At 43.8% G+C, this 16,198-nt stretch overlaps 1 protein-coding gene across 2 annotated transcripts in view; it reads right to left on the minus strand.

The window, feature by feature from the left end:
• Positions 1-2,407: 2,407 nt before the first annotated feature.
• The window catches only part of Znf277 (zinc finger protein 277), a 99,516-nt gene continuing 85,725 nt past the window's right edge, over positions 2,408-16,198 (minus strand). For both annotated transcript variants that reach the window (XM_060367442.1, XM_060367448.1), the window contains exons 8-12: positions 9,706-9,773; positions 7,381-7,477; positions 5,137-5,179; positions 3,524-3,698; positions 2,408-2,875 (exon numbers count right to left, since the gene is read on the minus strand). In XM_060367442.1, the coding sequence (XP_060223425.1) occupies positions 2,689-2,875; positions 3,524-3,698; positions 5,137-5,179; positions 7,381-7,477; positions 9,706-9,773 (570 nt within the window). In that variant the 3' untranslated portion in view covers positions 2,408-2,688. The remainder of the gene's footprint in view (positions 2,876-3,523; positions 3,699-5,136; positions 5,180-7,380; positions 7,478-9,705; positions 9,774-16,198) is intronic.

Here is a 16,198-nt window from a genome sequence, read left to right on the forward strand (position 1 = left end):
GGCAAAAATTACTCAGGACATTACAAAGAGGAGCTGAGAAATAGAAGGGGAACTGTTTTTTGTTTTTTTTTTTTTCTTTTAGGGGAAGATGTCAGCCACTGCAGTTTTGACTCCTCTAGCGTTGGCTAGTACGTGGATGATGCAATTCAGTGCTTCCGGTGAAGCAGTTTTGCAAACCCTTTTTGGATCCACATTTATTGACGCCTTTAGATCTACCAGTAAGTGGCTGTCTTATTGCTGTGAGGAGACACCACGGTCACAGCAACTCTTACAAAGAAAAGCATTTATTTGGGGCTGGCTTAGCGTTTCGGAGGGTCAGTCCATTACCATCATGGTGGAAAGCATGGCAGCGTGCGGGCAGACATGGTGCTGGAGAAAGAGCTGAGGGTTCTATATCTGGATGGGCAGGCGGCAGGAGGAAGCCTGCCTGACTATGCCCAGCCTGAGCATCAGACCTCAAAGCCCACCTCCTCCAACAAGGCCACACCTCCTAATAGTGCCACTCCCTATGGCCCAAGCATTCAAACACAGAGTCTGTGGGGGCCATTCTTATTCAAAGTGCCATAGCAGAAGAGATGCGTGATAGAACATGCTTAAAGTATCTCAGTTAAGAGAATCCAGCTTAACAAATAGCGGCATTTAACAAGAGGAAACGCAGGGCTGGGGTGACAACTCGGGGGGAAGTGGCTGCCACGCATGCGCAAGGATCTGAGTCTTACCGCTGTGACCTGCATAAAGAACCAGGCATGGTGGCATATGCTTGTAATCCCATCCACGCAGAGGTGGATTCAGGAAGATCCCTGTGGCTTGCTGGCCGCCAGCTTAGATGGCGGCTCGGAGTCTCGGGTCTCACTGAGTTATCCTATGTCAAAAATCAGGTAAATACCCTCACGTTTTGGCTGTGACGCCTACATATGCACATGCATGCATCTCTGAACACCCCATTTCCTCCAAGATAGGAGGAAATGTGAATTGCTGTAGCACATAAATACCTTGAGGTGTCTGGTGAAATCAAACCAACCAAATGGGGCCGGATTAAGCAAACCTAATGTAAAATGATCTCTTAAAACCTTTTAATTTCAGACATGGAGGAGTTGACACAGTAACAAGAATTATTATATACTCTTCACACTGTTACACACATGTACACACATGTATTTTATCATTCTGTTTCTATACCCATGTACCTTTTATTAGCCTAAGACGCAAGCATCTTGCTTCTTCATCCTTAGAACCTGGGGGTGGCGGGGGGGGGGGGTGGTTTCCTGAACACGAGAACATTCTCAGACAGTAAGTAGAACCATCAAACTCTGTAAATAGCCATGTTGTGATGGTTAGGGCTGCCTATGTGATAGATCTACACCTGCCCGGCAGACAAACCTCTGAGACACCCGTGAGGGAGTTTCTGCATTTGACTGAGGTAGGACCCGCCCTAAATGGGTGGTGCCATCACAGAGGCTGGCATCCCAGATTAATGTAACAGGAAACAGCACCCTCTGCAGCTTCAGCATGACCAGACTCTCCCTGCCTCGTGAGCTGCTCCCCCAAACTGTGAGCCAAAATAAGTGCTCTTTCCCTTAAGTTCATTTTTGTCAGGCTTTGGTCATGCAAGAAAAGCGACTAATGCAGATACTTTAGTGTTTACAGAATCCTGTCGAATATTTCCAACATTTCCGCTGCCTTTCATGGGAGATGGGACACGTATTTCCTGTTTCCACATCCAACCTGTTCATCACTCTTTAGCCCTCCTGAATGTGGCAGAGTATTTTAGCTTTTTTTTTCTTTGACCTTGACATTTTCATAAGAGTAAAGGCGAGTTATTCTGCAGACTGTCACTTAACTTAGGTTTGACTGATGGTTATGTTACCCAGGCTATTCACTTCTGGTAGAAATCCACAAAAGTGACTTTTGTTTTCCTGAATGCATCTTATAATGCATCATGCCTTATCTGTCTCTTACTAAAGCAAGAGACCACCTGGGAAAAGGGACAATTACATTAAAAAGTTCCTTTTAACTTTACTAGGTATTGTAGTGCCACTGCAGTTAGGTTCATAGACAGTGGTACTTACCGTTGTTATATAGTATATAACAGTATATATTATTATATAGTATGGAAAACACATAAATAAGTACACATATATTTTGGGGAAGAGTGAGCTAAATTACAGCATGTCCATTTCTATGGGGTTTGTAACAGGAAAACAGTAACTGTGTAATATGGTCATGTTTGGGTTATTTTAAAAAAGTCCAAACTGTGTACCTTCCAAACCTCTGTCCATCTGTCTTTATTCTGTTGGTCTTCTTTTAATCATTACATTTACAGCTTACCAATTTAGTACAGAAATCACATTGAAATTTGTGACTTGATGGGTCACAGAGGCTGGCGGGAAGGAGTCTGAAGTCAGGCTTATATATTTGACTGTTTATTTGTAGCTTTTGTGATCGTCTTACTGTGGATAATCACGAGTTTATGACATGAAATCATTTCAGATAACCATATATCAAAAATTCCCAGTCCAAATATGAAAATGTCATGATTTATTTTTCTTCATTTCTTGAAAAAGTTATTAAGAATAACAACCATGATTTCACCAATGAATAATGCTGTGTTGATGATCAAATCTGAAGTCCTCTTTTCTTCCTGCCTCACAGGAGGACATCATGGCCATGCATCTGGAGCAGCTTCTCCTAGTTTTCCAAGTGTTCCTGGAGTAGCAACTGGTTCAAAACACTGCTCTGTTTCAAAGCACACAGTCTGGACGTGTCTTCACTGATGACAGGAACACTTTCAATTTGCTCTTGAGCTGTTAGGTCGCTTTCACTGTCAGACAGTGTACACAGCAGACTGTCATTCTCATAGGTAGGAAAATAATATCTGAAAGCAAGCACAGATACACTGAATAACCAAAGCAGTAAAGTTCCTGAAAAGGTCTACAGCTGTGTGCACAGTCTTGCCACGTCCCCTCACAGACACCTTCACAGCTGTGGAGCAACTCTGTTGTTTCCCTCTGAACCTTCCTGTCTGGATTAGCCTGATGGGATCTGGTCTTGCTGGCGGGCCACTCAGCTCAGTACCTCTCATAAGAAACACTATGTGGACAGGCCGCCTGCTCCAGGACTGGGCAATCCGCTATGAGCTAAAACAGCATCCTCTTCATTTACTCAAAGTCTGAGTCCTTCCAAAATGTTAGCTAAGCCCAAAATTGTTAAATTTTTCCAAAAGTTAAATTTCAAATATCCAACAAAAACATAACCATTACTAGTTCCTTCATCTCTGATCTCTACAAGAACTAAGAACAAGGTACCAGTTCAACAGTGGGCTGACTTTGGCACTCATTAGTTGGAAGTTTTCCAAACAAGGAAAACTAGAGTTCTTTTTGGTTGGAGTTCTAATTAGAGGCCTAATTTAATATTCTCTGGGGATACTGAAATGTTTACGTAGCTAGCGTGCCAAGGCTTCCACTCACGTTGACAGGAATGTGCGAGCCATCACAGAAGGGCTGGATTGGCTAATGGTACTCACTGCAGTTGATCCCACGTCTTTCTGTCAGGAAGCAGTGAGGTGTGTTTGGCTTCCTCCATGTGAGCCCGTAAGTCTGCTTTGGACTTGAACTTGGCATGGCAGCTGTAGCATCTGCACTGGTGAACCTGCCTTCGGATGAAGTTGACCAGCTTCACTTGCTGATAGAAATTTAATCCTGAGAATCATTAGAGAAACTTCAGCATTATTTCTTGTCACTAATTTATTTCCTTTAAAAAATTAAAATTTACTTTACACTGACACGTAAAAACGTAAATATTTGTGTGATAGCATGTGATGTTTTAAGATTTATAATCTCACAATACTTATGTTGAAAATGTTAAAAATCTTTTGTTACATATATATATATTTTTGAAACAGGACAGAGTTGGCTGTCTTGGAACCAACTCTGTAGACCAGGCTGGCCTCAAACTCATAAAGATCTGCCTGCCTCTGCCTCCCTGAGTACGGGGATAAAGGCGTGCACCACCACTGTTCAACTTTGTTATAATTTCTTACAGGAGACACTCATTCTAATTAACCAACCTGAAAACACAGAACAATTAAAAATACAATCATGGACACCAATATAGGGCTTATATGTGCTGGTCTACGCCAACCACTTCTTCTGTCTTAATCCACTTAACCTTCCAAACACAGCACAGAGGAGGAGTCATAATAGCAACATTGCTCATCAGGAAACTGTTCAACATTTCACACGTGGGAAATGGCAGAGCCACAATTTCATACCAGGCTGGTGGTTCTGCAGTGCAGTCTTGACTAGGAAACCTGTCGTGTGTAACCTATATGCATGTATGCGACAGCAGCAAGGCAGAGTCATACATCTAGGAGCCCAGGAGAGCAGCCAGGGTATTGAGAGGGGAGATATGAGCTTCTCCATACATTAGTTCCATAGGAAATCAGTACTTCATGCCTCAGCATGTCTGATCATAGTCTCCCTGAGAGTGATAAACTGGTCACATCTGGAAAAGTAAATAGTAGCTATTCTGTCAAGCACTGCAAAGCCTTGCAATATATATATATATCTGAGCACACACAGTTTATTATTTTCTACCCTGCGACCTACTGTCATATACACAGTAAGTGCTGGAGTCAGACTACAGAATAGAATCTGAGCTCTCATCCAGGCGTGGCAGTGTAAGCTTTTGATCTCAGCATTCATAAGGCAAAGGAAGGCAGGCCTGATCTACACAGCAAGTTCCAGGTCAGCCACAGCCGCACAGTCAATGAAGCCCTGTCTCAGCAATAAAACAAATAAATTATAATTAAAAAAAAACCCCAAGCCTCAAGCCACCTGTGCTTTCTGCTTGCCTTTTTAAAAGCACTCGTATATGTAAGAGAGCAGAAGAAAGTATCTGAAATTAAAAAAATAAAATAAACCTTTGAAGAACAGAAATTAAAAAAATAAAATAAACCTTTGAAGAACAGAGTTCAGCAAGTATGAAAATCATTGCTCTAGTGAGTTCTTGTTAGAATGTCTGTTCTGAGATGGATCATGTGACTGTGGCCCCCAGTCATGGCAAAAGAACACAGCCGTCACTTACAGGATGGTTTATAAAAGCACAGCGTCATAGGAAACAACCTCCCAGACTTACCGAGCTCTGACTTTATTCTGAGGAGATCAAACTCATGTGTGTCCTGAAAAAGGGAAGGAATGTATTTGTAAGCATATGAATTATTTACTCTTTCGGGCTGAGGCTAATAGGAGACATTTGATTCACAGGGGCTTGAGTATGTCAGAACAGTCAGGGTTCACCACCTTCTGCTTCTGAAACCTAATTCTAACCACCTCCCTCCATGGTCAGCAGCTTTCTATAGCACAATTCAGAGCATCAATCAGCTGAAACGGGTTAACTATGACAACTTGTTGGTGCAGTTTTTACAGTTCACCATGTCTTCAGTTTCTAGCCTGATAAGTGTGTGGTGCGCTGTGGCTGTAGAGTGCAGGCATCTGGACCACAGTTACAGAACCAGGCTTTCTTCATGTCCCTCATCAACTATGCTCTCTTTGGACTGCCACAACACAAAGACTTAGAGTATTCTGCTTTTCTCCTTTCTCCAGTCATCTGTGTAAATGTTTAAATTTGCCACCTCACAGAAAAAGGGTCTAGCTCCCTGCGGCGGCATCCTGTGCAGTACACCAGATGTAGGAGGCTCGGGAGTTCACGACATGCTGCCACATATGCAAGACGCTTGGGAGTTCACAACATGCTGCCATGGAGAGTGACCCTTGTAGGGATACCAAAAAGGCCACTCCTACATGATGACAGCTCTATAAATCTCCATCTGTCCATCCTACTGGTAACTTGTTACATCCATAAGAATACGCACCCGTAGTCTTTCTAGGTCTGTCCGGTCCTGATTTTGCTGAACTAAGAACAGTATTTCTGAATGAGGAGGAGTGAAGGTGGAGTGAAAAAGAGATGTCAAAAAGACTAGACAGACAGCTGAGAAGACAGGAGAGAATGTCAGAACTCCTCAGAAACATTCTATTATTATTATTATTGTATTATCCCCAAGTTGTTGTGATACTGTCATATACCATTAGATATTTGTTTCTTTACCCCAGCATCCAGTCAAGAGTCAGGGCAACAGACAGAGTGTATTTTGGGTATACTGAGGTGAAGAAAGGCTCAGAAATATTAGCTTCAAGCTTCCCTTAACACAAGCATGATACACAGAAAGGAAAGCAGATCTTGTTTCTTCTTTCTAATCTCTGGTCCCCGAAGTCGGTCTAAGCCCACACTTTGTCCAGGTCTGCTCTTGATCTTTGTGAAGAGAAAGTCCTTTGTTCTTTCTATCCTAGTCAAAGGTATAGGAATGAGCCTGGCATGGTGGTGCACGCCTGTGATCCCAGCACTCAGGAAGACAGAGGCAGGTGGATCTCTGGCCAGCTTGGTCTACAAAGCAAGTCCAGGACAGCCAAGGCTACACAAAGAAACCCTTGAAAAACCAAAAATAGGGATGTAGAGATGGCTCAGATGTTAGGAGCACTGGCTGTTCTTCCAGAGGTCCTGAGTTCAATTCTCAGCAACCACATGGTGGCTGACAACCATCCATAATGAGATCTGGTGCCCTCTGCTGGTGTGCACATATACATGTAGGCAGAATATTGCATACATAATAAATAAATAAATGTTAAAAAAAAACAAAAACAGAAAAAAAAATAGGGATGACCAAAAGAAAGACCCCAGAAGCCCCTACGTTTTGTCAGTGTGGCTGCAGCTCTCTCACCTCCTGAGCCTGGAATTATCAGGGAAGCATGTTGAGGGTGGGAGCAGAGACCTGTGCCGTCTTCGCTCAGCTCAGGTCCATCCGGTCACCATCTACACTGCCCCATGCCCTCTTGTCCGGGGTAGACCTGGCCTTCTCCTGTCTGTCTGGTATACTGTCCAGGACAGGAGTGGAGTAGTGACTGGAGGATGTTTGTGTTAGTTTCCTGCCTGTTTCTGCGCCGAGATTCACATCCCTTGACCACCACCACCAACAACACAACAAACCTTCAGGGGGAAAGGACGAAGCAGAGAGTGACAAATACTGCTGCTCAGCCCATGGAGTGGCGCTGTGCACTGCCTCAGTGAACCTACTCCAGAAAGCCCTCAAGCATGCCCAGAGTCTACCTTCCTAGGAGGTGCGTCCCATTGACTCCACAAGCAACATAAAGCATCACAGCGAGTGAACGAGGTCCAGTGAGCCCCAGCCCCACACTGCCAGAGTGAAACAAAAGGAAGGAAGGAAGGAAGGAAGGAAGGAAGGAAGGAAGGAAGGAAGAAAAGAAGGAAGGAAGGAAGGAAGGAAGGAAGGAAGGAAGGAAGGAAGGAAGGCTAAAAGCATCTCACCTTCATGTGCACATACAATCTGTCTATTGTCTCCTCTTGCTGTTCGCAAAATAGACAGACGGCAGAGACAGGGTATTCCTGCCAGTCAGACCAGTCACTAGGTTAAAAACAGAAGACAGAGAACATGATCATTTCACTGGGGGTCTGTTTTGTAGTAAATGCCACCAGTCTTTTGAGTTTGACATAATGGGTTGAGTGCACATCCCATTCTGACTTTCAGATACAGCATCTGAAATTCCATGCATGAGATGACCAGAACAGCCAATAGGCATTGCCCCACTTTCCCTGTTTGCTACTCTTCTGAACAGTGACTTGAGATGGGAAGCAGTGTGATACTTTCTGGAGTTTAACTCAAAAAGGACACCATCCTGCCCTGCACAGGATGAGCTTGGAGGTGCTAGGCTCCACAGGGTGGGCGGGGCAGCTTCACAAAGCCAGCTCATACACTTCAAGAGGGAAACACTGATGATTTTTAAATGGGGCAACGTTATATCTCCAAAAGCCTGCAGAGGCTGGGGACATGGCTCACAATCATGTGGACTGGAGGTGAGACCCCTACGTAACAGAGTCCCCACGTAGGCTGTTAGTCCACCTTTGAAGGAGCTCTAGGTAGGAGAGTCCTGCCTGAGCAATAGGGGAGGTCACCCAGTGCCCCACTGTGGATCGAGTTCACAAACACAAGTGCCCACCCACAAACATAGGTGCAAGCACACACACAAGTCAGTCTTCAACAAAGCAGACAGGATTCTTTCCACCGCTTTGTCTAATTCCATGCATTTATCTCTTGAGACAGTCCCAAGTTCTTGTTGTTCAGACAGAAAAATTGCCAGCAGGGAAGAATTGTGAAGATAAGGAAATTCACATTTACATAGAAATAGGGAGAATTTCTTATAGCACATTAAAAATCTAGCTATAACTTTATTATGAGTTGTAAGTTATCTGCTATAACTTTGAAGAACAACTCAATTGCTGCCTGAAAACAGTATCTGTTGGGCTGAGGGATGGCTCAGTGGTTAAGAGAATGTATTGTTTTACAGAAGGCTTGAGTTTGGTTCCCAGCACCCACGCTGAGCAGCTCACAACCCCAGTGGTTGAGCTGTTGTGGGAGTTGTGGGGCCTTTTAGACATGGGGCCTAGCTGGCCAGCCGAAGGCCATGAGGTAGGCAGAGGGCTATACCTGCTCAGGTTCCAGTCCAAGGCCTCTGTGTCCTCATCTGAAGACAGGACACTTATTATAAGCATCATGAGCAGTGATGGAACCCAGCCTCCATGGCTGCCCTGCCATGAAGCCATCAGCCTAAACAAATCCTTCCTTTCTTGTTGCCCCTTCTCAGGGGCTTAGGTTGTAATGACGAGGGAAGCAACCTAGGGAGCAGGGCTCTGCATACCACAGCACTGAAATACTGTCTGAACCCTGCAATGTGGCCTCACTGAACTCTCTGCAGTCAAAGCGCAGCTATAGGGCCACAGGAAGTGAAAGAAAGGCTGCGGAAGTCTTTTACTTCCATGGCATATAGAGCCCGGATGGTTATCAGGTTTGGTATTAGTAAGAAAGAAGCAGAAAATGGGTGCAGAGAGGAAATCCCTGTCACTGAATGCACGGAAGGCAAAGTCTCTTTCAAATTGCCATCTGAGACAAGCTGTCTAACCTGTCTGCACCACAGTCCCCGCCAGACTCAGGCAGTGCCACTTCAAAGGGATGCATGTAAGAGCCACATAACAGACTGTCTAACACTGCAGTAGGACATACAGTCATTTAAAAGTATGAATTTATTTTCGTTATCCAAATTCCCTTTGATGATATTTTTATGTATGGTAGCAAAGAAAATGAAGAAATCAGAAGGCCTTAATTGGGTTGCTGCCCTCACTGTTAGCGTCTTCAGCAGGTTTTTGTCTAAGATGCTGACAATACATATTTTCTGTGTCCGTCCCCCTTAGAGACGGGGTTTCTCTGTGTAGCCTTGGCTGTCCTCCAACTCACAGACATCCACCTGCCTATGCCTCCCTGAGTGCTGGGATCACAGGTGTGTACCACCACGCCTGGCTTCATATCTGTGTTCTTAACATAATTACTGTATGTTCTCTCTGTATGAAAAAGTAGAAAATAAACAAAACAAAACCAATCTCACTCAAAAGTATCTTTAGGGATTTTTTTATGTGAAGATTATTTTAACTTAAAAATCTTGCCATTTTCATGAAAGGATGCATTGCTCAAACTGACTCTCTTTTCTTAGTCTTTCTCTTTGGAAGGGAAATTATAGGCCAAATGGAGGAACTGTCACCCTGTTCCTCACACTGATTGATGAGCAGCAGTGACAGCCTTACTCTTCCTGAAGGTCCAGCAGCTCACGATCATCTTCTGACTGCAGCTCTTCCCACGACCTCCCGAGTTCCTTGGTAGGAAGAACACAGTTTAGAACGAGTATGAAGAAGAGGCGAAAACAGTGAGAAAACGGAACTTAAATACCACCATCACTAAAACAAACCCACTCAGATGGTTTCGAAGCAGTACAAGGAAGATACATTTAAAAGTTCATTGCTGTGATTGACATGAATAAATCTTAACGTGCTACAAACTAAAAGAGTAAAAATATTTCTTTGTTTCTAATCATGTTTTTCTCCCCCCCCTTTTCCCCTCTTAATTTTAAATCACTGGTTTTCAACCTTGGATATTAGAATACATATTAGAATCACTTGAGAACCTGTATTTTTCTATTTTGTTTTGTTTTAAAGAAAACCACCAAGAGCTCCTAGAAAAATACCACCTTGTAGTGTGTCCAACCTTTTGACATTGTCAATCTTTCGATTGTGATAATGTAAATCTTTTGACCTTGTGAAAACAATGTTATTCTCTACAGAGTTAACAATTGAGAACCACACAATCAAGTTGCAATTCCTCCCAAAACCATAACAACCACCACGGCTGCCTCCACTTGATGCTGAGGAAACGGCACAGTGGATAAGGCACTGGCTGCCCAGGACCTACATAGATGCCAGGGAGGCATGATGGGCACTTGGGAAGCCCACACAGGGGACTGCTGGGGCCAGCTGCCTAGGAAAGCTAGCTGTAGCTGTGAATCCCGGGCTCACGGAGAAACCCTTTCAATAAACAAAGTGAAAAATGACGAAGGACATTCAGCGTTGACGTCAGGCCTTTGCATGTGTGCACACACACACAAGTACACATGTGCACACACATAAGACTTCATGCACACCTACATACATGGAAACAAACAAACGAACCTCCAAACCAAAACAACAACGAGAACACCACCACAGGCAAAGATCTCATGATGTTTTAAGGATGTGTGTGGTTTATGGTTGGGCGGTACTCTTAGCTGCCCTTGGCAGCATGCTTCTGTGTGTAGCCTGCAGGTGGGACTCTTGTAAAGATTGCTTCTGTTCTTGCTCTCCTGTCCTCTACTCCCCAGTCAGCAGCCATGGCATCTTCCTGAAGGACTGTTCTGCACAGGCTGAACAGAGTTCCCACCATGGTTTATGCACTGCCATGCCCTCCCTGGCTCCTTCTGCCTCCTTACTTCCTGCTGCCCTTTCCTTCCTCAGGAGGCTCCAGCCAGGCTGGTCTTCCTGCTGCCCCTCCACACAGCACACCTGCTTTCCTCTTGACTGTTCTGCTTGAACACAACCACTCAGACAGCCCCTGACTGGCCGGTTTAACATGAAGCTCTTCCAATAAAAACAGCATCTCTGGGTATGGCTCAACCACAGCACTCATGAGCTCACTGCACAGGACCAGCAACGATGCAGCCCCTCGGCATTTCGTCATGGGTGGTGGAGGCCCACCCCTACTGAGGCAATGAGTTGCTGCTGGAGGAGGAGCTGATTTTTCTTCAGTGGTTGTGACTAACTTCCCACCCATGCTCAGTCAAGAAACTTCACACAAAAGTAAGACATAAAGGTGCGGAGCATAGGGAGACTATGAGAAGGAGGGCTTAGGGGGCGGAGGGAGAGAGAGAAAAATAGAGAGAAAGTGTGAAAATGACTAAAATACATTGTATGTGTATAAGACAGTGAAAAATGAAGAATAGTAATGCTCCTATTCCAATTTCCTGCTCCTCTGTGCACTGGTGATGTTCTGAGCACTGCTGTGCGCATGTGCTTGTCTTTTCCATTTGCTTGAATGTCCAAGCAGACACGGCCTTTGCTCCTGGATACATTTTCTGATTCTCTCCACAGCTGATACTAAAAAAAAAATTCTTTTTTTTTTAAATTGTAACTGAAAATTTGAGGTCAGCTTAGATCTTACTTCAGAAAGGGTTTGTGAGGTAATTAAACAATGTCTATAAAGGATATGAATAGCTATTCAATATCTAGTCAAACCTTTTTAAAGATTTATTTATTTATGTATAGGAGTGCTCTGTTTGCATACAGAGCCTCCACACCAGAAGAGGGCATCAGATCCCATTATAGATGGCTGTGAGCTACCACCTGGGTGCTGGGAATTGAAGTCAGGACCTCTAGAAGAGCAGCCAGTGCTCTTAAATGCTGAGCCATCTCTCCAGCCCCTACTCAAACCTTCTACTTTTAACAGTTAGTAGGTAACTTCCACTTTTCTGGGCCTTTGTGTGGCAGGTCAGCGTCAGCAAACCCACCTAGAAGGATGGTTAAGGTACTTTATTCTAGTCCAGTCATTTCTGTTTTCTCTTTTTCTCTTTTGAACTGTTTTTTCCTCTTTGTGACCTGTCTTCTCTCACTCAAATCTGCCAAAGCAAACAGTATACCAAAGCCATTGGAGGCCAAAGCCCGTCATTGGGCATCTTTTCAAAGAGCTGACCCAGGTTGGGTCAAGCAGAGCCTGGCTGGCTAGAAGCACAGCCATCCTTCTCACTCAGTGTCTTTCTTCTGGAATACTGCAACCAAGATTTTTCTCAGCAATGGACATGCCTTCCCCCTAAAATAAAGACATTCATTTAGCTAAAACAAAGAACTATGTGCACCATTGTGCTTTAGGGGAGGAAGAAAATCTATCATTCATCAGCTTAATGAGAGGCTTTGAGACTGTCATTATTTATCAGCCAAACAAAGCATAAACTCAGACATGCCGGGATCCACCATACTGTCATTAGAGACAATTTGAACTTTATAATGTACTTTAAGAGTCATCTTCAGTGTCTGAGCCTCATTATAGGACCTCAAGCACTGTAAACAGGATCTCTGCAATAATTTTTGGTAATATGTTAGAATGTTCACAGCAGACTCGATGTCTTTGATTTATGGCCATACTTTTATTGCTACAGGACATCACAGGAGAGGCCATCTGTGATGTTACCATGGTACGAGAATGAGTGGATGAGGCTATCAACAAACGCTCTGCGTAAAAGGAAAACACATCTTTCCCCCTTTGTAACTCAAGCACACTTTTGCAACTTTCTGAGTGTTCACTCTAACTTGTGCTGCTTTGTCTTCATAGCACAACTCTTAAAATTTAGCAAACAAGAGGAGAATCTATTTTCCTTACTATTTTAGGAAATCAGCCGTACGCATTTGATGGTGGCCTAGGCTTTCTAAAGTACTTTGCTCAAGGACAAGAGCTAAGGGGGAGAACATGGGAACAAACAAGGCACATGATTCCCAATTAAGACACTGTGCTAATGAGTCACGTCAGGAAAGCTAGGAACACCAGGAAAACAAAGTTTGGAAGGCATGTCTGTAAAGATGTTCAAAACACCCCCTCAAACCTCTGCATCAGATGGTCTGTGAGCAACGAGGGGATGAAGGAAGAAAGGGGAAATGATCTCCTTCAAGCAGGACCCTGCCATCTAGCACACAGAGACACACAGACACACAGACACACACACACACTCATGAGACAGAGGAACAGACACATCTTTATATGTGAAGGATTTACAAGAATATAACAAAACTCTTTAGGCTAGGAGACTACATCTATGCGGCTTTGTGTATTTTAAGACAAAATAAAATAATATAAAATAAAACAGACCAAATGATAAAAATGTAACAGAACTAGTTTCCTTTAGACAACTCTGGGCTTGAAGCATGGGTGCCTTAGGACCATGTGGCTGGAGCCCAGTGATGTGAAGCGATTTGCTCTCCCCAGGGCTGAAGTATCTGCTGGAGAAACTGAGAGAGAGCTGTCTCTTAACAAGTACTCCTAATTACTGCACTTTGGTTTCCCACTGATGAGGGAACAAAGCAAGATTTGAGGTAAGTGATCCCGACTATTCAACAGAGTCTCTGTGTGTCTGTTATATTCAGAAATGAATGTCAGCTTCTCAACCTGGAAATTACCTCACATGAGCAGAAGCTGAAAGCAGCCTCTATCCCTTGCTCTCCCATCTTTGTTGACTGCTGGCCGGCATCTTGCTAGGATATCCAGGATGCCCTGGAGATGCTAGAAGAGTTTGAAACGGAGCAAAAAGCTCCTCAGTGGATGCTTGCATCACTACTGCAGAGCCCAAAGACCAGGCTGAATGCTGGTCTGGGAGAGGATTTTCATCAAATGCGCTCACTCCAGTCTCAGAACTCTCAGTAGAGAGCCAGTGCTCTTGCAAAATGCTTCCTTCTGCCTTAGTCTCCTAAAGTCTGACTTGAAAGTATGTGGAGTGCATGAACAGGCCAGAAGGGACACAGCACAGACTACTAACAGAGTTTTGTCATTTGCCCATGTCCTTGTGAGGAATAAGCCACAGATGTCTCTCATGCTTTTTCTCTTATTTTGAAAAAGTAAGGTTTTATCTCTACTTATCACTTAGGCAAATTTTTAGAGAATTTATTCTTCCTGTTAATGACTTGTTCTTCACATTAAATACTGTTCATTAACATGTCTAAAATAAAACTATAATGTTGCTGAGAAACTGCTGGCTTTAATGTTTCTCTAATGATGTATTAATATTATCTGAAACTGTCTCTTATATGTACAGCCTAAGTATTACTGTGCTTTTTACTCATTCCCAGACTCTTCCAGCACTGCTAGGATGTTGCGAAGGCTGACACGCCTGGTAAATGCTTCTTTAGTTCAGGATAGTCAATACCTCAGGGACATGATTGCTTTCTTCTGTCTCTATCTCAAGTGTTTGAATCATTTTTTAAAAATGCTACTATATGAGAATACATTTTTCCTAATCATATACACATAAACTTAAATAGCATTTATTATATGATCCCACTGAGACACACACATGCATTGACATAATCACTGCACATACACCAAAGGGCACACCTTGTGCTTCAGGATGGAAATTTGGTATCAAATGGTTCTCAGTTGGTTAGCTTTACATGATGGTCTTATTAACCCCAATAACCTAACAAGGGCAGTAATATTAACCTCTGCTTTACAGTCAGGGAAACTGAGGCTTACAGAAGTTAAGAAAGTTGCTCAACAGCATCTATGGGGCGGGAAGGAGAATTGCTGGCATCTGAGCCCTCCTAATCCCGGAAGCCATGTGTGTCATTTTTATATCTACTAACCATTTGCTTCAATACTTGGGCTGAAAATGCTATGGCTGTAGGCGAGTCTCATAAAGCACAAGTTCACCCAGCTTTACTCTCTGGTTTGTTACAGGAGAACAGGTCATCACAAGATCAGCACTTCCTGAGAGAACTTGGCCTTGAGACAGAGATTCCAGCATGGCCTCAACCATGGGAATGAAGTCTCAGTGGGTACCTGATTCACCCTGGCTGCGTGAGTGTGTGGAAATCACTGAACCTCACTGTGCCCCCATCTCCTTATCTCCAAGAAGGCTTTCTTACTAATGCCTGTGCCTTGAGGACGCAGTTAAATGACCCAGTATATAAATGCCTGTCATAGTGTCTGGCCCGCAGAAAGATCTCTGTCAGCTGCTGTTATTTTAAAAACGGGATTTTTGTCAATAGTACCTGATTTCATTTTCATTTCATATTTACTAAGATCATTATTTTCTCTTGAGCCACGAACTGCAACGGGCAAATCTGTGGTTAGTACAATCCATCATGTTCCCCCTGGGGACAGCTGGCACTCAGCAATAATTTCAGCTTGACGGCCAGTCACACCACTTGATGCTCAGGGATCAAGAAGTAGTTAGCAGTCATTTACAAAAGGCCAGCAGAATGTGAGTGTGCGGGCCCTCTGAAGTCTCCCACCTAGATACAGGCTCCAGCTACACAGCTTCCTGCCAACTCGCAGCTCTTGCATGTTTAAGGGCCTCGGAAGTAGGGACTATTAAATTGTGTTTACAGCTTGCTGCAGCAGCCGCAGACTCCAGACAGTGCAGGAGTCCACTTCCTGTTGGAGTGGGCTGGGCCTGGAAGCAGCATTCACTCTAGGAAGTCATGACTGCATCATTTTAAGACAAGACTGAAAGACTGAAGGGCTCGGGTGGTGCCTTTGCCTAGGGGCTGGTAGTAAACCTTGGCAAGGTCCCCGAGTCATACAGGCTAAACTTACTTCTTGAGGAGAATTTCAGTTTGACGCTGCATGACTAAGTTACAACACATAAAAAGTGCACATCAGAACAGAGAGTTCCAACAAACCTGTATACGGCTTTCTATCCAACACATGAAGTGGCTGACAATACTCACTTAGTCTTTCCAAATCAACAGGTTTGGATTTTAATGTACTTGTATTGAGAGGGGAAAAACAAACAAACAAACAAACAAACAAACAAACACCTCTTGCTTTAGAAATCATCAGACTCAGAACTCTCATCTTTCTGTAGACTTAATCCTTTCTATGGATGGTAACATACCTCATGATATACAACTAAAAGGTTGGGGGACTGAGGGTAGGTCTGGCAGCATTCTCCAGTCATTATGTCAGTCCAAAATCCCCTCCCAGGATTGTAAATAACTCCAGTGACTT

The sequence above is a fragment of the Meriones unguiculatus genome, chromosome 1, assembly GCF_030254825.1.
Source record: "Meriones unguiculatus strain TT.TT164.6M chromosome 1, Bangor_MerUng_6.1, whole genome shotgun sequence".
In the NCBI taxonomy this organism is placed as follows: Eukaryota; Metazoa; Chordata; class Mammalia; order Rodentia; family Muridae; genus Meriones; species Meriones unguiculatus.